The sequence below is a fragment of the Mytilus trossulus genome, chromosome 8, assembly GCF_036588685.1.
Source record: "Mytilus trossulus isolate FHL-02 chromosome 8, PNRI_Mtr1.1.1.hap1, whole genome shotgun sequence".
In the NCBI taxonomy this organism is placed as follows: domain Eukaryota; kingdom Metazoa; phylum Mollusca; class Bivalvia; order Mytilida; family Mytilidae; genus Mytilus; species Mytilus trossulus.
In genome coordinates this window covers 14,000,728-14,023,928 of record NC_086380.1, presented here as the reverse complement: position 1 = coordinate 14,023,928, position 23,201 = coordinate 14,000,728, and the positions used below count along the sequence as shown (strand labels likewise).

Sequence of the window (23,201 nt, the reverse complement as noted above, 5' to 3'; positions counted from 1 at the left end):
CTATGATTCAATCAAATTAAGGTCATCACTCCAGAAATTGAACGGTCCCCATCATAAACTGATTCACCATTATGACAAAAGTGTGTTAGAAATCATATATGATATTCTTCCTGAGCCATAATAACCTTCCATCATTACCGAACTGAACAAAGACGGGTACCGTATACGGTGCTTGAAATGCCAACCCTTCCAGAGCACCTGATTTCATTCCCGGTTTTTAGTGAAGTTTGTGTTGTTTCTTATTTATAACTGTTGATGTCAATGTCCTTTGGTTTTGTGAGTCTTTGTTTACTCCTTGGTTTTGATTGTTTTTGTCATATTAAAGGTGATACAGGTGGGGATCTTGCAATCAATGAACATTCATTCAGACGTTCACGTAAAGTGAAACTCAAAGAGTTATTATTAGATAATCATCTAAAACTATTATCAACCGATGTTTATTTTCGGTTGCACAAATAAAAATTTTACAATCTCTACTTTACCCACATTCGATAATTTGCAGAACCATAGATTCCACAATTTGAAAAAAACTCCCTAATTCTTTCTTCTAATTTTGTAGAGAGTACAAATCAAATGAAATCATGTAACTGAAGTGTGTTGTACAAAACAAAGATCAAGGCCCAGATTTTAAGATCAAAACTTATAATTTAATAGTATTACATATTAAACATTACAACACACACATATTATACATATATTTACCATGTTTATGTTTACATATCTTATTAATTTACATCTTTTTAATTTCTGAAATATTTACATATTCCACATCATACCGATCAAAAACACGTCCCAATACATCCGATATTTTAGACCATTCAATTGAGAAAACTAACGACCTAATTTTCGACAAAACAATTAACGGAAAACGAATTTGCAAGACATAAACTAACGACAACTTCTGAACTACATGCTCTTGACTTAGGACAGATACATAAATAAAGTGGTAGGATCTCACGAACGTATTATTCCCTCTATCTCATTTTCATACTTATATTTGACATAAGCAGTCATCAAATTGCGAGAACCTATGGCAACCAATTAAAATAATTATAATTTGAAATTATAATTTGCCACACTTCAGTAGCAATATACCAACTTCACCTGCGTATGTGATATATTTTCTCCACCTCATTCGGTACTCATGAGCTTGCAGCTGCTACAAGATAAGTATTCACTATTCATTTCGCAAATAAAACCCGATGGTCGTGAAGTACAAATCCTAGATACTGACGTTAAATTACTTTTTATGGTATTCTTTTATTTGTCTTTGTAGATAATAACTGTTACTATAAAATGGAATAAGTAATGTGTCAAAGAGAAAGAGTAAAACCTAGTTAAGTCACTTTTTGATACTGTCCATTTGACGTTGCTCATTTCTATTACACACCGTCATTTTGTTACTGTGCTATGGCCAATGTGCGTTTTTGTTTTTTTCTTTTTTGACATATTGGTAAGACTTAACACAATGTTCACTGCTGCACCCCTAATATTTATCATTTTTACCTATAATATCTGTTGGTTTTGTTAACATACTTTCTTCATTATGATGCAAATTACATTTGACAGTCAAACAAGAGAAAAGTTTAGCTTGTTATAAAACTAGGTTTAATTCACCTTTTTTTCTACACAAGACATAGTCCAGTACAAAGTCAGTTATCAATTTGTTTGATGTGTTTTAGCTTTTTTTAGCTTTTGATTGTGCCATTTAGAGTTCGGTATTTTTCATGTTTTCGTTTTTTCGTTTTTAGAAATTTTTGTAAGCGTTCAACCTTTCCATATCCCGGGGCAGTGGCGATAAGCAAAACATAGAACAGACAATTAAACTGTGTTGAAAAAGCAAACTAATCAGATTTATGCAATGCAAAAATATATCAAACAAAAACATAGACCGGACATGGCAGTGTATTAATAAAAACTCATCCTTAATAACAAAAAAAGACACTACAGACTTCTAGTAGAAACTGCAAGTTAATTGAAAAAATAGTAGCAACTAACACAAGTATTAACTCATTATCAATGGAGTTATGTCGGGTAATTTTACTCTTAGAATATTCAATAAGCAACCCTTTCTTGATATGTCACTCTACTATAATGTATTTTATTTTCGAAAATACCTTTTCCAATTCTACGGAACAGTCTTGAGAAGAAAAATGACACATAGGCACACTGAAAGTTTTGAAGAAAAAAAAGATCACACTCGTTATAATTTTCTAATTGACGTTTGCCCTAGTTTTTTTAATAGTTTATGTCTACCATGATAGTTCATACACATGGCAAGTTGTATCTCTTGATTTCGCTTCAACTGCACAGTATTTCTTTTTACATTTCGTTGAGATAAATATAACAACCAATATGAAGGCTATCATTAAGCATAATACAATGAATAGAAATAGGATGAAATTGTCCTTTTCCATTTTTTGCTGACTAGCGTCTGCGTCTGTAATAAGAAAGAAGAGTTTACACACGCCTACAAATAACATATATCAATTTCTACCATAAATGGACATTAGAAGTAAAATTAAAATTGTGAATATGTGGGGGGAAAACCAACAACTCGGCTTCAGCCAACAACAGCCGTATGCATATTATGCATTTTTTAAAACTAATATGTGTAATAAGCTAAGGTGAATATTTGGCTATGTTACCAGGGTTGTAAATTTGTTTGCAATTGTAACCCTGTTTGTATTATAATACTTTCAATATTGTCGATTGAGCTGTGATCTTTTCGCAGTTGATATGAAAGCTAAAACACTTGTTTTGGGTTTTTTTACGGGATACTAGAAGATATCAATGGCACATTTAATAAACTGTTTAATACAGCATTTTATAGAACTAATCATGAACACCAAACCGTACCGTCTGGTAGTCACCAGTATTTGGAAAATTTAGATAATTAAGACAGTGGAATAGCGTTTAGTCGTACATGTACTTCTTTTTCTATCATTAACCATCTGATTCAAACCTTTAAACTTCCAATTTTCAAAGAAAAGGAGTTTCCATAATTTCCTCCATAATGTTTTTTTTTCTTTATTGAATCTGCGATGAAAATATACTTAAGGAATGAAACATTCGAGACAAATTGCCTTGGTCACATATATTTTCCCTACAATCTCCGTAATCGATATAATATGATTTTTCTAAATATGATAGTTGGATCTTGTTTCCCGCATTACACATACCAGTTTTGTCGGATATCTTAGTATGAGAAATCGAATCAAAATTGCAGTTAGTTAAAAATTGTAAACGACTATAACCACGCAATTAGAAATGGACAGAAGACATCATGTAAAAAGAAATACCGATCGAAAGCCTCGATTTAAAAAAAAAAACATATTGCGTTATGTTTTGTCAATTTACAAGCACCTGTCGTGATTTTATTAAAAATATCAACAGTCCGTTTATGTCTGGTAATATTGGGTCCAGTTGTTGGATACTGTGTTGTGTATTATAAATGTCAGATTAGCTGAGGAGACATGTTGAAATTTGGATTAACGATTTGAATATATTTCAATTCTACTTTAAAGAAGATATTTGCTAACAATTAAACATACCTGATGAAAGTTGGGAGTCTGTTGTTGTTGGATTGCTTAAATGACTTCCATTATTAGAACATCTTGCATCTAGACAATTACAGTTCGGTGCGCATGTGATATTCAAATACGTTGCTGTAAGCAAAACATATAACATATATTTCATTTTATGAGATTGCACATTTATTTTTATTTATAAGCCAAGTTATCAACATGACGTCATTGTTGCCACTATCCAATCATCTTAAAATACAACAAAGTACTCCCAAACAATGAAACTGCAGGATTTGACGTTTATATTGCAAAGAATGGATGCGCGTAATAAATCATGGGAAAAGGACAAACACGCAACAAACCAAGAGACAAATTATTTTATGTTTTTTTTTGTTTTTTTTTAGATTTTGTTACGTATGGCACCTTTCAAAATAGTACTCTTTGTAATCACATAGCCCTTTATGTCTATTTATTTTGGCATTTGTTTTTGTTCCAGATCAGTATTTCTGTTGTTTCCGTTGTTTTCCCCTTATAGTTGATGTTGCTTCTCTCGGTCTAAGTCTGTAACCCGGAATTTTTTTTCTTTAAATGGATTTATGACATGGAAATGCTGCATACATATGTTGTCTTCATTTAAAGACTATTGAAACTTTCTAACAATATACAAAGCAGGTATCAATACGCTACCTTTCCTGCAATCAATGACATACAATTCCGAATACCAAATGATCAGTTAGCAGAAATGATAAGGATAACTTACCTTCTGCACATGTATCACCTGTCCATCCGTCATCACATAAACATGTTCCTGTAAACCGGTCACAAGTTGAATGATTTGAGCACAAACAAGTGTGTATACAACCTTCTCCGAAATATCCTTCCACGCAAGCTGTAAATACAATGATTACAAGTATATTTCTGTTTCATTCGGTCTCTTGTGAAGAGTTGTCTTACACTGCTACTTTTGCATAGGTACTTTTTCTGTACAAAAAATCTGTGGTACTGGAAAATTACTTTTAAAATATGGTACTTTTTTAGTACTTTAAATTTATTGTAATATTTAGGTACCTGTTTTTTACAGTACTTGATTTGTACCTAATATTTGAGGTACACATTTAGTACTACACAATTAAAGTACAAATTGAGTACTTAAAATTTGAAGTACAAATCAAGTACTGTAAAAAACAAGTACTTAAATATTACAATAAATTTAAAGTACTAAAATAGTACTATATTTTAAAAGTAATTTTCCAGTACTACAGATTTTTTGTACAGAAAAAGTACCTATGCAAAATTAGCAGTGCAGGGCCGTAAATCTCAGTGAAATCCTAAAATAAAATGTTCGCTCCTAGATTAAAATACTTATCTGTGTTACAAACTGGTGCTGAAAAATGTACATTACAAGAAAATAAGCATGCAACGCGTGTTTTAAAGTTACACCGGATGAACTGTGACCGAAATGTCAATTTCCTACAATGACAAAAGAAATTACATTGTGCACATTCCATCTCTATAGATGTTGTCTGTTCAACGTCTCCACCTGAAAAGAAATAAAAAGACTGAGTTTTCGTTATTATCAACCCGCGTCACGTGATGTCTCCTCAATCTGGCGCGCGCGCTGGACCTGAAATAAAATAAAAACTTTCCGAACTAAACATGAAACTTCCCCGGAATAATATAGACCCCTTACAGAAACAAACAGACAAACAAACAAACAGACAGACAAACAAACACAAACACACATAACAATCAATCATGTTTCAAAGGGGGGGGGGGGCAAGACCGTTTACAATTGCTTTTTAGAAGCAATTGATTTAAATTGTAAAACGACAATTTTAACCATTCTGTTCCGTTTATATAAAAAAAAAAATCCATAGGACCCCCCCCCCCCCTTTTTTTTTTACCCCCACTTACAAATGAATGTGTTTGATCAACCAATCAACGTGTTCAACCAACCAACCAACCAACCAACCAGTGCATGTTTCCGTCTCATGTGTTTAATATGGAGTCCACGATCTCATTTGTTTCTTTCTCGCTTGTTTCAAGAAACACTTTCCAACGTGTTTAACCAACCAACCAACGTGTTTAATCAACCAATCAACATGTTTAGCCAACCAACCAACCAACCAATCAATCAATCAACCAATCAGTGCATGTTTCCGTCTCATGTGTTTAATATGGAGTCCACGATCTCATTAGTTTCTTTCTCGCTTGTTTCTAACGTGTTTAACCAACCAACAAACGTGTTTAATCAACCAATCAACATGTTTAACCAACCAACCAACCAACCAACCAACCAATCAATCAATCAATCAATCAATAAATCAGTGCATGTTTCCGTCTCGTGTGTTCAATACGGGGTCCAAGATCTCAGTTTTTTCCGGTTGCTTCAAGAGACCCTATCCCAAGTGTTTAAGTAATAAACCAACCAACCAACCAACCAACCAACCAACCAACCAATCAATCAATATGTATGACCGTTTATTTATGACAGTTTCATTAAAACAATATGGAAGGAAAGACCTATGATCAATTATTCAAGAAGAATTGAATTTCAATATTGTTCTTACATCTCCTCTGGAAAAAAAATCCACATCCTTCTTATCAGTTATACTCTGAAACTACAAGTCTAATCGACCCCAAAATGTGCAGTCAGCAGGGCATACATGTACTAAAGGTTCATAAAACAACGTGGTGCAGATATCTCTCAAGACTTTTCCTAGAGAAAAGAAATGGCAATGCCGTAAAAATCGCTTCCTACACTGCTACTTTTGCATAGGTACTTTTTCTGTACAAAAAATCTGTGGTACTGGAAAATTACTTTTAAAATATGGTACTTTTTTAGTACTTTAAATTTATTGTAATATTTAGGTACCTGTTTTTTACAGTACTTGATTTGTACCTAATATTTGAGGTACACATTTAGTACTACACAATTAAAGTACAAATTGAGTACTTAAAATTTGAAGTACAAATCAAGTACTGTAAAAAACAAGTACTTAAATATTACAATAAATTTAAAGTACTAAAATAGTACTATATTTTAAAAGTAATTTTCCAGTACTACAGATTTTTTGTACAGAAAAAGTACCTATGCAAAATTAGCAGTGCAGGGCCGTAAATCTCAGTGAAATCCTAAAATAAAATGTTCGCTCCTAGATTAAAATACTTATCTGTGTTACAAACTGGTGCTGAAAAATGTACATTACAAGAAAATAAGCATGCAACGCGTGTTTTAAAGTTACACCGGATGAACTGTGACCGAAATGTCAATTTCCTACAATGACAAAAGAAATTACATTGTGCACATTCCATCTCTATAGATGTTGTCTGTTCAACGTCTCCACCTGAAAAGAAATAAAAAGACTGAGTTTTCGTTATTATCAACCCGCGTCACGTGATGTCTCCTCAATCTGGCGCGCGCGCTGGACCTGAAATAAAATAAAAACTTTCCGAACTAAACATGAAACTTCCCCGGAATAATATAGACCCCTTACAGAAACAAACAGACAAACAAACAAACAGACAGACAAACAAACACAAACACACATAACAATCAATCATGTTTCAAAGGGGGGGGGGGGCAAGACCGTTTACAATTGCTTTTTAGAAGCAATTGATTTAAATTGTAAAACGACAATTTTAACCATTCTGTTCCGTTTATATAAAAAAAAAAATCCATAGGACCCCCCCCCCCTTTTTTTTTTACCCCCACTTACAAATGAATGTGTTTGATCAACCAATCAACGTGTTCAACCAACCAACCAACCAACCAACCAGTGCATGTTTCCGTCTCATGTGTTTAATATGGAGTCCACGATCTCATTTGTTTCTTTCTCGCTTGTTTCAAGAAACACTTTCCAACGTGTTTAACCAACCAACCAACGTGTTTAATCAACCAATCAACATGTTTAGCCAACCAACCAACCAACCAATCAATCAATCAACCAATCAGTGCATGTTTCCGTCTCATGTGTTTAATATGGAGTCCACGATCTCATTAGTTTCTTTCTCGCTTGTTTCTAACGTGTTTAACCAACCAACAAACGTGTTTAATCAACCAATCAACATGTTTAACCAACCAACCAACCAACCAACCAACCAATCAATCAATCAATCAATCAATAAATCAGTGCATGTTTCCGTCTCGTGTGTTCAATACGGGGTCCAAGATCTCAGTTTTTTCCGGTTGCTTCAAGAGACCCTATCCCAAGTGTTTAAGTAATAAACCAACCAACCAACCAACCAACCAACCAACCAACCAATCAATCAATATGTATGACCGTTTATTTATGACAGTTTCATTAAAACAATATGGAAGGAAAGACCTATGATCAATTATTCAAGAAGAATTGAATTTCAATATTGTTCTTACATCTCCTCTGGAAAAAAAATCCACATCCTTCTTATCAGTTATACTCTGAAACTACAAGTCTAATCGACCCCAAAATGTGCAGTCAGCAGGGCATACATGTACTAAAGGTTCATAAAACAACGTGGTGCAGATATCTCTCAAGACTTTTCCTAGAGAAAAGAAATGGCAATGCCGTAAAAATCGCTTCCTACACTGCTACTTTTGCATAGGTACTTTTTCTGTACAAAAAATCTGTGGTACTGGAAAATTACTTTTAAAATATGGTACTTTTTTAGTACTTTAAATTTATTGTAATATTTAGGTACCTGTTTTTTACAGTACTTGATTTGTACCTAATATTTGAGGTACACATTTAGTACTACACAATTAAAGTACAAATTGAGTACTTAAAATTTGAAGTACAAATCAAGTACTGTAAAAAACAAGTACTTAAATATTACAATAAATTTAAAGTACTAAAATAGTACTATATTTTAAAAGTAATTTTCCAGTACTACAGATTTTTTGTACAGAAAAAGTACCTATGCAAAATTAGCAGTGCAGGGCCGTAAATCTCAGTGAAATCCTAAAATAAAATGTTCGCTCCTAGATTAAAATACTTATCTGTGTTACAAACTGGTGCTGAAAAATGTACATTACAAGAAAATAAGCATGCAACGCGTGTTTTAAAGTTACACCGGATGAACTGTGACCGAAATGTCAATTTCCTACAATGACAAAAGAAATTACATTGTGCACATTCCATCTCTATAGATGTTGTCTGTTCAACGTCTCCACCTGAAAAGAAATAAAAAGACTGAGTTTTCGTTATTATCAACCCGCGTCACGTGATGTCTCCTCAATCTGGCGCGCGCGCTGGACCTGAAATAAAATAAAAACTTTCCGAACTAAACATGAAACTTCCCCGGAATAATATAGACCCCTTACAGAAACAAACAGACAAACAAACAAACAGACAGACAAACAAACACAAACACACATAACAATCAATCATGTTTCAAAAGGGGGGGGGGCAAGACCGTTTACAATTGCTTTTTAGAAGCAATTGATTTAAATTGTAAAACGACAATTTTAACCATTCTGTTCCGTTTATATAAAAAAAAAAATCCATAGGACCCCCCCCCCCCCCTTTTTTTTTTACCCCCACTTACAAATGAATGTGTTTGATCAACCAATCAACGTGTTCAACCAACCAACCAACCAACCAACCAGTGCATGTTTCCGTCTCATGTGTTTAATATGGAGTCCACGATCTCATTTGTTTCTTTCTCGCTTGTTTCAAGAAACACTATCAAACGTGTTGTTTAACCAACCAACCAACCAACCAACCAACGTGTTTAATCAACCAATCAACATGTTTAGCCAACCAACCAACCAATCAATAAACCAATCAGTGCATGTTTCCGTCTCATGTGTTTAATATGGAGTCCACGATCTCATTTGTTTCTTTCTCGCTTGTTTCAAGAAACACTATCAAACGTGTTGTTTAACCAACCAACCAACCAACCAACGTGTTTAATCAACCAATCAACATGTTTAGCCAACCAACCAACCAATCAATAAACCAATCAGTGCATGTTTCCGTCTCATGTGTTTAATATGGAGTCCACGATCTCATTTGTTTCTTTCTCGCTTGTTTCAAGAAACACTTTCCAACGTGTTTAACCAACCAACCAACGTGTTTAATCAACCAATCAACATGTTTAGCCAACCAACCAACCAACCAATCAATCAATCAACCAATCAGTGCATGTTTCCGTCTCATGTGTTTAATATGGAGTCCACGATCTCATTAGTTTCTTTCTCGCTTGTTTCTAACGTGTTTAACCAACCAACAAACGTGTTTAATCAACCAATCAACATGTTTAACCAACCAACCAACCAACCAACCAACCAACCAATCAATCAATCAATCAATCAATCAATAAATCAGTGCATGTTTCCGTCTCGTGTGTTCAATACGGGGTCCAAGATCTCAGTTTTTTCCGGTTGCTTCAAGAGACCCTATCCCAAGTGTTTAAGTAATAAACCAACCAACCAACCAACCAACCAACCAACCAACCAATCAATCAATATGTATGACCGTTTATTTATGACAGTTTCATTAAAACAATATGGAAGGAAAGACCTATGATCAATTATTCAAGAAGAATTGAATTTCAATATTGTTCTTACATCTCCTCTGGAAAAAAAATCCACATCCTTCTTATCAGTTATACTCTGAAACTACAAGTCTAATCGACCCCAAAATGTGCAGTCAGCAGGGCATACATGTACTAAAGGTTCATAAAACAACGTGGTGCAGATATCTCTCAAGACTTTTCCTAGAGAAAAGAAATGGCAATGCCGTAAAAATCGCTTCCTACACTGCTACTTTTGCATAGGTACTTTTTCTGTACAAAAAATCTGTGGTACTGGAAAATTACTTTTAAAATATGGTACTTTTTTAGTACTTTAAATTTATTGTAATATTTAGGTACCTGTTTTTTACAGTACTTGATTTGTACCTAATATTTGAGGTACACATTTAGTACTACACAATTAAAGTACAAATTGAGTACTTAAAATTTGAAGTACAAATCAAGTACTGTAAAAAACAAGTACTTAAATATTACAATAAATTTAAAGTACTAAAATAGTACTATATTTTAAAAGTAATTTTCCAGTACTACAGATTTTTTGTACAGAAAAAGTACCTATGCAAAATTAGCAGTGCAGGGCCGTAAATCTCAGTGAAATCCTAAAATAAAATGTTCGCTCCTAGATTAAAATACTTATCTGTGTTACAAACTGGTGCTGAAAAATGTACATTACAAGAAAATAAGCATGCAACGCGTGTTTTAAAGTTACACCGGATGAACTGTGACCGAAATGTCAATTTCCTACAATGACAAAAGAAATTACATTGTGCACATTCCATCTCTATAGATGTTGTCTGTTCAACGTCTCCACCTGAAAAGAAATAAAAAGACTGAGTTTTCGTTATTATCAACCCGCGTCACGTGATGTCTCCTCAATCTGGCGCGCGCGCTGGACCTGAAATAAAATAAAAACTTTCCGAACTAAACATGAAACTTCCCCGGAATAATATAGACCCCTTACAGAAACAAACAGACAAACAAACAAACAGACAGACAAACAAACACAAACACACATAACAATCAATCATGTTTCAAAAGGGGGGGGGGCAAGACCGTTTACAATTGCTTTTTAGAAGCAATTGATTTAAATTGTAAAACGACAATTTTAACCATTCTGTTCCGTTTATATAAAAAAAAAAATCCATAGGACCCCCCCCCCCCTTTTTTTTTTACCCCCACTTACAAATGAATGTGTTTGATCAACCAATCAACGTGTTCAACCAACCAACCAACCAACCAACCAGTGCATGTTTCCGTCTCATGTGTTTAATATGGAGTCCACGATCTCATTTGTTTCTTTCTCGCTTGTTTCAAGAAACACTATCAAACGTGTTGTTTAACCAACCAACCAACCAACCAACCAACGTGTTTAATCAACCAATCAACATGTTTAGCCAACCAACCAACCAATCAATAAACCAATCAGTGCATGTTTCCGTCTCATGTGTTTAATATGGAGTCCACGATCTCATTTGTTTCTTTCTCGCTTGTTTCAAGAAACACTATCAAACGTGTTGTTTAACCAACCAACCAACCAACCAACGTGTTTAATCAACCAATCAACATGTTTAGCCAACCAACCAACCAATCAATAAACCAATCAGTGCATGTTTCCGTCTCATGTGTTTAATATGGAGTCCACGATCTCATTTGTTTCTTTCTCGCTTGTTTCAAGAAACACTTTCCAACGTGTTTAACCAACCAACCAACGTGTTTAATCAACCAATCAACATGTTTAGCCAACCAACCAACCAACCAATCAATCAATCAACCAATCAGTGCATGTTTCCGTCTCATGTGTTTAATATGGAGTCCACGATCTCATTAGTTTCTTTCTCGCTTGTTTCTAACGTGTTTAACCAACCAACAAACGTGTTTAATCAACCAATCAACATGTTTAACCAACCAACCAACCAACCAACCAACCAACCAATCAATCAATCAATCAATCAATCAATAAATCAGTGCATGTTTCCGTCTCGTGTGTTCAATACGGGGTCCAAGATCTCAGTTTTTTCCGGTTGCTTCAAGAGACCCTATCCCAAGTGTTTAAGTAATAAACCAACCAACCAACCAACCAACCAACCAACCAACCAATCAATCAATATGTATGACCGTTTATTTATGACAGTTTCATTAAAACAATATGGAAGGAAAGACCTATGATCAATTATTCAAGAAGAATTGAATTTCAATATTGTTCTTACATCTCCTCTGGAAAAAAAATCCACATCCTTCTTATCAGTTATACTCTGAAACTACAAGTCTAATCGACCCCAAAATGTGCAGTCAGCAGGGCATACATGTACTAAAGGTTCATAAAACAACGTGGTGCAGATATCTCTCAAGACTTTTCCTAGAGAAAAGAAATGGCAATGCCGTAAAAATCGCTTCCTACACTGCTACTTTTGCATAGGTACTTTTTCTGTACAAAAAATCTGTGGTACTGGAAAATTACTTTTAAAATATGGTACTTTTTTAGTACTTTAAATTTATTGTAATATTTAGGTACCTGTTTTTTACAGTACTTGATTTGTACCTAATATTTGAGGTACACATTTAGTACTACACAATTAAAGTACAAATTGAGTACTTAAAATTTGAAGTACAAATCAAGTACTGTAAAAAACAAGTACTTAAATATTACAATAAATTTAAAGTACTAAAATAGTACTATATTTTAAAAGTAATTTTCCAGTACTACAGATTTTTTGTACAGAAAAAGTACCTATGCAAAATTAGCAGTGCAGGGCCGTAAATCTCAGTGAAATCCTAAAATAAAATGTTCGCTCCTAGATTAAAATACTTATCTGTGTTACAAACTGGTGCTGAAAAATGTACATTACAAGAAAATAAGCATGCAACGCGTGTTTTAAAGTTACACCGGATGAACTGTGACCGAAATGTCAATTTCCTACAATGACAAAAGAAATTACATTGTGCACATTCCATCTCTATAGATGTTGTCTGTTCAACGTCTCCACCTGAAAAGAAATAAAAAGACTGAGTTTTCGTTATTATCAACCCGCGTCACGTGATGTCTCCTCAATCTGGCGCGCGCGCTGGACCTGAAATAAAATAAAAACTTTCCGAACTAAACATGAAACTTCCCCGGAATAATATAGACCCCTTACAGAAACAAACAGACAAACAAACAAACAGACAGACAAACAAACACAAACACACATAACAATCAATCATGTTTCAAAAGGGGGGGGGGCAAGACCGTTTACAATTGCTTTTTAGAAGCAATTGATTTAAATTGTAAAACGACAATTTTAACCATTCTGTTCCGTTTATATAAAAAAAAAAATCCATAGGACCCCCCCCCCCCCTTTTTTTTTTACCCCCACTTACAAATGAATGTGTTTGATCAACCAATCAACGTGTTCAACCAACCAACCAACCAACCAACCAGTGCATGTTTCCGTCTCATGTGTTTAATATGGAGTCCACGATCTCATTTGTTTCTTTCTCGCTTGTTTCAAGAAACACTATCAAACGTGTTGTTTAACCAACCAACCAACCAACCAACCAACGTGTTTAATCAACCAATCAACATGTTTAGCCAACCAACCAACCAATCAATAAACCAATCAGTGCATGTTTCCGTCTCATGTGTTTAATATGGAGTCCACGATCTCATTTGTTTCTTTCTCGCTTGTTTCAAGAAACACTATCAAACGTGTTGTTTAACCAACCAACCAACCAACCAACGTGTTTAATCAACCAATCAACATGTTTAGCCAACCAACCAACCAATCAATAAACCAATCAGTGCATGTTTCCGTCTCATGTGTTTAATATGGAGTCCACGATCTCATTTGTTTCTTTCTCGCTTGTTTCAAGAAACACTTTCCAACGTGTTTAACCAACCAACCAACGTGTTTAATCAACCAATCAACATGTTTAGCCAACCAACCAACCAACCAATCAATCAATCAACCAATCAGTGCATGTTTCCGTCTCATGTGTTTAATATGGAGTCCACGATCTCATTAGTTTCTTTCTCGCTTGTTTCTAACGTGTTTAACCAACCAACAAACGTGTTTAATCAACCAATCAACATGTTTAACCAACCAACCAACCAACCAACCAACCAACCAATCAATCAATCAATCAATCAATCAATAAATCAGTGCATGTTTCCGTCTCGTGTGTTCAATACGGGGTCCAAGATCTCAGTTTTTTCCGGTTGCTTCAAGAGACCCTATCCCAAGTGTTTAAGTAATAAACCAACCAACCAACCAACCAACCAACCAACCAACCAATCAATCAATATGTATGACCGTTTATTTATGACAGTTTCATTAAAACAATATGGAAGGAAAGACCTATGATCAATTATTCAAGAAGAATTGAATTTCAATATTGTTCTTACATCTCCTCTGGAAAAAAAATCCACATCCTTCTTATCAGTTATACTCTGAAACTACAAGTCTAATCGACCCCAAAATGTGCAGTCAGCAGGGCATACATGTACTAAAGGTTCATAAAACAACGTGGTGCAGATATCTCTCAAGACTTTTCCTAGAGAAAAGAAATGGCAATGCCGTAAAAATCGCTTCCTACACTGCTACTTTTGCATAGGTACTTTTTCTGTACAAAAAATCTGTGGTACTGGAAAATTACTTTTAAAATATGGTACTTTTTTAGTACTTTAAATTTATTGTAATATTTAGGTACCTGTTTTTTACAGTACTTGATTTGTACCTAATATTTGAGGTACACATTTAGTACTACACAATTAAAGTACAAATTGAGTACTTAAAATTTGAAGTACAAATCAAGTACTGTAAAAAACAAGTACTTAAATATTACAATAAATTTAAAGTACTAAAATAGTACTATATTTTAAAAGTAATTTTCCAGTACTACAGATTTTTTGTACAGAAAAAGTACCTATGCAAAATTAGCAGTGCAGGGCCGTAAATCTCAGTGAAATCCTAAAATAAAATGTTCGCTCCTAGATTAAAATACTTATCTGTGTTACAAACTGGTGCTGAAAAATGTACATTACAAGAAAATAAGCATGCAACGCGTGTTTTAAAGTTACACCGGATGAACTGTGACCGAAATGTCAATTTCCTACAATGACAAAAGAAATTACATTGTGCACATTCCATCTCTATAGATGTTGTCTGTTCAACGTCTCCACCTGAAAAGAAATAAAAAGACTGAGTTTTCGTTATTATCAACCCGCGTCACGTGATGTCTCCTCAATCTGGCGCGCGCGCTGGACCTGAAATAAAATAAAAACTTTCCGAACTAAACATGAAACTTCCCCGGAATAATATAGACCCCTTACAGAAACAAACAGACAAACAAACAAACAGACAGACAAACAAACACAAACACACATAACAATCAATCATGTTTCAAAAGGGGGGGGGGGCAAGACCGTTTACAATTGCTTTTTAGAAGCAATTGATTTAAATTGTAAAACGACAATTTTAACCATTCTGTTCCGTTTATATAAAAAAAAAAATCCATAGGACCCCCCCCCCCTTTTTTTTTTACCCCCACTTACAAATGAATGTGTTTGATCAACCAATCAACGTGTTCAACCAACCAACCAACCAACCAACCAGTGCATGTTTCCGTCTCATGTGTTTAATATGGAGTCCACGATCTCATTTGTTTCTTTCTCGCTTGTTTCAAGAAACACTATCAAACGTGTTGTTTAACCAACCAACCAACCAACCAACCAACGTGTTTAATCAACCAATCAACATGTTTAGCCAACCAACCAACCAATCAATAAACCAATCAGTGCATGTTTCCGTCTCATGTGTTTAATATGGAGTCCACGATCTCATTTGTTTCTTTCTCGCTTGTTTCAAGAAACACTATCAAACGTGTTGTTTAACCAACCAACCAACCAACCAACGTGTTTAATCAACCAATCAACATGTTTAGCCAACCAACCAACCAATCAATAAACCAATCAGTGCATGTTTCCGTCTCATGTGTTTAATATGGAGTCCACGATCTCATTTGTTTCTTTCTCGCTTGTTTCAAGAAACACTTTCCAACGTGTTTAACCAACCAACCAACGTGTTTAATCAACCAATCAACATGTTTAGCCAACCAACCAACCAACCAATCAATCAATCAACCAATCAGTGCATGTTTCCGTCTCATGTGTTTAATATGGAGTCCACGATCTCATTAGTTTCTTTCTCGCTTGTTTCTAACGTGTTTAACCAACCAACAAACGTGTTTAATCAACCAATCAACATGTTTAACCAACCAACCAACCAACCAACCAACCAATCAATCAATCAATCAATCAATAAATAAATCAGTGCATGTTTCCGTCTCGTGTGTTCAATACGGGGTCCAAGATCTCAGTTTTTTCCGGTTGCTTCAAGAGACCCTATCCCAAGTGTTTAAGTAATAAACCAACCAACCAACCAACCAACCAACCAACCAACCAATCAATCAATATGTATGACCGTTTATTTATGACAGTTTCATTAAAACAATATGGAAGGAAAGACCTATGATCAATTATTCAAGAAGAATTGAATTTCAATATTGTTCTTACATCTCCTCTGGAAAAAAAATCCACATCCTTCTTATCAGTTATACTCTGAAACTACAAGTCTAATCGACCCCAAAATGTGCAGTCAGCAGGGCATACATGTACTAAAGGTTCATAAAACAACGTGGTGCAGATATCTCTCAAGACTTTTCCTAGAGAAAAGAAATGGCAATGCCGTAAAAATCGCTTCCTACACTGCTACTTTTGCATAGGTACTTTTTCTGTACAAAAAATCTGTGGTACTGGAAAATTACTTTTAAAATATGGTACTTTTTTAGTACTTTAAATTTATTGTAATATTTAGGTACCTGTTTTTTACAGTACTTGATTTGTACCTAATATTTGAGGTACACATTTAGTACTACACAATTAAAGTACAAATTGAGTACTTAAAATTTGAAGTACAAATCAAGTACTGTAAAAAACAAGTACTTAAATATTACAATAAATTTAAAGTACTAAAATAGTACTATATTTTAAAAGTAATTTTCCAGTACTACAGATTTTTTGTACAGAAAAAGTACCTATGCAAAATTAGCAGTGCAGGGCCGTAAATCTCAGTGAAATCCTAAAATAAAATGTTCGCTCCTAGATTAAAATACTTATCTGTGTTACAAACTGGTGCTGAAAAATGTACATTACAAGAAAATAAGCATGCAACGCGTGTTTTAAAGTTACACCGGATGAACTGTGACCGAAATGTCAATTTCCTACAATGACAAAAGAAATTACATTGTGCACATTCCATCTCTATAGATGTTGTCTGTTCAACGTCTCCACCTGAAAAGAAATAAAAAGACTGAGTTTTCGTTATTATCAACCCGCGTCACGTGATGTCTCCTCAATCTGGCGCGCGCGCTGGACCTGAAATAAAATAAAAACTTTCCGAACTAAACATGAAACTTCCCCGGAATAATATAGACCCCTTACAGAAACAAACAGACAAACAAACAAACAGACAGACAAACAAACACAAACACACATAACAATCAATCATGTTTCAAAAGGGGGGGGGGCAAGACCGTTTACAATTGCTTTTTAGAAGCAATTGATTTAAATTGTAAAACGACAATTTTAACCATTCTGTTCCGTTTATATAAAAAAAAAAATCCATAGGACCCCCCCCCCCCTTTTTTTTTTACCCCCACTTACAAATGAATGTGTTTGATCAACCAATCAACGTGTTCAACCAACCAACCAACCAACCAACCAGTGCATGTTTCCGTCTCATGTGTTTAATATGGAGTCCACGATCTCATTTGTTTCTTTCTCGCTTGTTTCAAGAAACACTATCAAACGTGTTGTTTAACCAACCAACCAACCAACCAACCAACGTGTTTAATCAACCAATCAACATGTTTAGCCAACCAACCAACCAATCAATAAACCAATCAGTGCATGTTTCCGTCTCATGTGTTTAATATGGAGTCCACGATCTCATTTGTTTCTTTCTCGCTTGTTTCAAGAAACACTATCAAACGTGTTGTTTAACCAACCAACCAACCAACCAACGTGTTTAATCAACCAATCAACATGTTTAGCCAACCAACCAACCAATCAATAAACCAATCAGTGCATGTTTCCGTCTCATGTGTTTAATATGGAGTCCACGATCTCATTTGTTTCTTTCTCGCTTGTTTCAAGAAACACTTTCCAACGTGTTTAACCAACCAACCAACGTGTTTAATCAACCAATCAACATGTTTAGCCAACCAACCAACCAACCAATCAATCAATCAACCAATCAGTGCATGTTTCCGTCTCATGTGTTTAATATGGAGTCCACGATCTCATTAGTTTCTTTCTCGCTTGTTTCTAACGTGTTTAACCAACCAACAAACGTGTTTAATCAACCAATCAACATGTTTAACCAACCAACCAACCAACCAACCAACCAATCAATCAATCAATCAATCAATCAATAAATCAGTGCATGTTTCCGTCTCGTGTGTTCAATACGGGGTCCAAGATCTCAGTTTTTTCCGGTTGCTTCAAGAGACCCTATCCCAAGTGTTTAAGTAATAAACCAACCAACCAACCAACCAACCAACCAACCAACCAATCAATCAATATGTATGACCGTTTATTTATGACAGTTTCATTAAAACAATATGGAAGGAAAGACCTATGATCAATTATTCAAGAAGAATTGAATTTCAATATTGTTCTTACATCTCCTCTGGAAAAAAAATCCACATCCTTCTTATCAGTTATACTCTGAAACTACAAGTCTAATCGACCCCAAAATGTGCAGTCAGCAGGGCATACATGTACTAAAGGTTCATAAAACAACGTGGTGCAGATATCTCTCAAGACTTTTCCTAGAGAAAAGAAATGGCAATGCCGTAAAAATCGCTTCCTACACTGCTACTTTTGCATAGGTACTTTTTCTGTACAAAAAATCTGTGGTACTGGAAAATTACTTTTAAAATATGGTACTTTTTTAGTACTTTAAATTTATTGTAATATTTAGGTACCTGTTTTTTACAGTACTTGATTTGTACCTAATATTTGAGGTACACATTTAGTACTACACAATTAAAGTACAAATTGAGTACTTAAAATTTGAAGTACAAATCAAGTACTGTAAAAAACAAGTACTTAAATATTACAATAAATTTAAAGTACTAAAATAGTACTATATTTTAAAAGTAATTTTCCAGTACTACAGATTTTTTGTACAGAAAAAGTACCTATGCAAAATTAGCAGTGCAGGGCCGTAAATCTCAGTGAAATCCTAAAATAAAATGTTCGCTCCTAGATTAAAATACTTATCTGTGTTACAAACTGGTGCTGAAAAATGTACATTACAAGAAAATAAGCATGCAACGCGTGTTTTAAAGTTACACCGGATGAACTGTGACCGAAATGTCAATTTCCTACAATGACAAAAGAAATTACATTGTGCACATTCCATCTCTATAGATGTTGTCTGTTCAACGTCTCCACCTGAAAAGAAATAAAAAGACTGAGTTTTCGTTATTATCAACCCGCGTCACGTGATGTCTCCTCAATCTGGCGCGCGCGCTGGACCTGAAATAAAATAAAAACTTTCCGAACTAAACATGAAACTTCCCCGGAATAATATAGACCCCTTACAGAAACAAACAGACAAACAAACAAACAGACAGACAAACAAACACAAACACACATAACAATCAATCATGTTTCAAAGGGGGGGGGGGCAAGACCGTTTACAATTGCTTTTTAGAAGCAATTGATTTAAATTGTAAAACGACAATTTTAACCATTCTGTTCCGTTTATATAAAAAAAAAAATCCATAGGACCCCCCCCCCCCTTTTTTTTTTACCCCCACTTACAAATGAATGTGTTTGATCAACCAATCAACGTGTTCAACCAACCAACCAACCAACCAACCAGTGCATGTTTCCGTCTCATGTGTTTAATATGGAGTCCACGATCTCATTTGTTTCTTTCTCGCTTGTTTCAAGAAACACTTTCCAACGTGTTTAACCAACCAACCAACGTGTTTAATCAACCAATCAACATGTTTAGCCAACCAACCAACCAACCAATCAATCAATCAACCAATCAGTGCATGTTTCCGTCTCATGTGTTTAATATGGAGTCCACGATCTCATTAGTTTCTTTCTCGCTTGTTTCTAACGTGTTTAACCAACCAACAAACGTGTTTAATCAACCAATCAACATGTTTAACCAACCAACCAACCAACCAACCAACCAATCAATCAATCAATCAATCAATAAATCAGTGCATGTTTCCGTCTCGTGTGTTCAATACGGGGTCCAAGATCTCAGTTTTTTCCGGTTGCTTCAAGAGACCCTATCCCAAGTGTTTAAGTAATAAACCAACCAACCAACCAACCAACCAACCAACCAACCAATCAATCAATATGTATGACCGTTTATTTATGACAGTTTCATTAAAACAATATGGAAGGAAAGACCTATGATCAATTATTCAAGAAGAATTGAATTTCAATATTGTTCTTACATCTCCTCTGGAAAAAAAATCCACATCCTTCTTATCAGTTATACTCTGAAACTACAAGTCTAATCGACCCCAAAATGTGCAGTCAGCAGGGCATACATGTACTAAAGGTTCATAAAACAACGTGGTGCAGATATCTCTCAAGACTTTTCCTAGAGAAAAGAAATGGCAATGCCGTAAAAATCGCTTCCTACACTGCTACTTTTGCATAGGTACTTTTTCTGTACAAAAAATCTGTGGTACTGGAAAATTACTTTTAAAATATGGTACTTTTTTAGTACTTTAAATTTATTGTAATATTTAGGTACCTGTTTTTTACAGTACTTGATTTGTACCTAATATTTGAGGTACACATTTAGTACTACACAATTAAAGTACAAATTGAGTACTTAAAATTTGAAGTACAAATCAAGTACTGTAAAAAACAAGTACTTAAATATTACAATAAATTTAAAGTACTAAAATAGTACTATATTTTAAAAGTAATTTTCCAGTACTACAGATTTTTTGTACAGAAAAAGTACCTATGCAAAATTAGCAGTGCAGGGCCGTAAATCTCAGTGAAATCCTAAAATAAAATGTTCGCTCCTAGATTAAAATACTTATCTGTGTTACAAACTGGTGCTGAAAAATGTACATTACAAGAAAATAAGCATGCAACGCGTGTTTTAAAGTTACACCGGATGAACTGTGACCGAAATGTCAATTTCCTACAATGACAAAAGAAATTACATTGTGCACATTCCATCTCTGTTCAACGTCTCCACCTGAAAAGAAATAAAAAGACTGAGTTTTCGTTATTATCAACCCGCGTCACGTGATGTCTCCTCAATCTGGCGCGCGCGCTGGACCTGAAATAAAATAAAAACTTTCCGAACTAAACATGAAACTTCCCCGGAATAATATAGACCCCTTACAGAAACAAACAGACAAACAAACAAACAGACAGACAAACAAACACAAACACACATAACAATCAATCATGTTTCAAAGGGGGGGGGGGCAAGACCGTTTACAATTGCTTTTTAGAAGCAATTGATTTAAATTGTAAAACGACAATTTTAACCATTCTGTTCCGTTTATATAAAAAAAAAAATCCATAGGACCCCCCCCCCCTTTTTTTTTTACCCCCACTTACAAATGAATGTGTTTGATCAACCAATCAACGTGTTCAACCAACCAACCAACCAACCAACCAGTGCATGTTTCCGTCTCATGTGTTTAATATGGAGTCCACGATCTCATTTGTTTCTTTCTCGCTTGTTTCAAGAAACACTTTCCAACGTGTTTAACCAACCAACCAACGTGTTTAATCAACCAATCAACATGTTTAGCCAACCAACCAACCAACCAATCAATCAATCAACCAATCAGTGCATGTTTCCGTCTCATGTGTTTAATATGGAGTCCACGATCTCATTAGTTTCTTTCTCGCTTGTTTCTAACGTGTTTAACCAACCAACAAACGTGTTTAATCAACCAATCAACATGTTTAACCAACCAACCAACCAACCAACCAACCAATCAATCAATCAATCAATCAATAAATCAGTGCATGTTTCCGTCTCGTGTGTTCAATACGGGGTCCAAGATCTCAGTTTTTTCCGGTTGCTTCAAGAGACCCTATCCCAAGTGTTTAAGTAATAAACCAACCAACCAACCAACCAACCAACCAACCAACCAATCAATCAATATGTATGACCGTTTATTTATGACAGTTTCATTAAAACAATATGGAAGGAAAGACCTATGATCAATTATTCAAGAAGAATTGAATTTCAATATTGTTCTTACATCTCCTCTGGAAAAAAAATCCACATCCTTCTTATCAGTTATACTCTGAAACTACAAGTCTAATCGACCCCAAAATGTGCAGTCAGCAGGGCATACATGTACTAAAGGTTCATAAAACAACGTGGTGCAGATATCTCTCAAGACTTTTCCTAGAGAAAAGAAATGGCAATGCCGTAAAAATCGCTTCCTACACTGCTACTTTTGCATAGGTACTTTTTCTGTACAAAAAATCTGTGGTACTGGAAAATTACTTTTAAAATATGGTACTTTTTTAGTACTTTAAATTTATTGTAATATTTAGGTACCTGTTTTTTACAGTACTTGATTTGTACCTAATATTTGAGGTACACATTTAGTACTACACAATTAAAGTACAAATTGAGTACTTAAAATTTGAAGTACAAATCAAGTACTGTAAAAAACAAGTACTTAAATATTACAATAAATTTAAAGTACTAAAATAGTACTATATTTTAAAAGTAATTTTCCAGTACTACAGATTTTTTGTACAGAAAAAGTACCTATGCAAAATTAGCAGTGCAGGGCCGTAAATCTCAGTGAAATCCTAAAATAAAATGTTCGCTCCTAGATTAAAATACTTATCTGTGTTACAAACTGGTGCTGAAAAATGTACATTACAAGAAAATAAGCATGCAACGCGTGTTTTAAAGTTACACCGGATGAACTGTGACCGAAATGTCAATTTCCTACAATGACAAAAGAAATTACATTGTGCACATTCCATCTCTGTTCAACGTCTCCACCTGAAAAGAAATAAAAAGACTGAGTTTTCGTTATTATCAACCCGCGTCACGTGATGTCTCCTCAATCTGGCGCGCGCGC

At 34.7% G+C, this 23,201-nt stretch overlaps 1 protein-coding gene across 1 annotated transcript in view; it reads right to left on the bottom strand.

Annotated features, from left to right (window-relative positions):
- Positions 1–1,241: 1,241 nt before the first annotated feature.
- The window catches only part of LOC134727369 (multiple epidermal growth factor-like domains protein 10), a 45,785-nt gene continuing 23,825 nt past the window's right edge, over positions 1,242–23,201 (bottom strand). The window contains exons 2-4 of the mRNA XM_063591745.1: positions 4,288–4,416; positions 3,555–3,668; positions 1,242–2,440 (exon numbers count right to left, since the gene is read on the bottom strand). Coding sequence (XP_063447815.1) covers positions 2,253–2,440; positions 3,555–3,668; positions 4,288–4,416 — 431 coding nt within the window. The 3' untranslated portion in view covers positions 1,242–2,252. The remainder of the gene's footprint in view (positions 2,441–3,554; positions 3,669–4,287; positions 4,417–23,201) is intronic.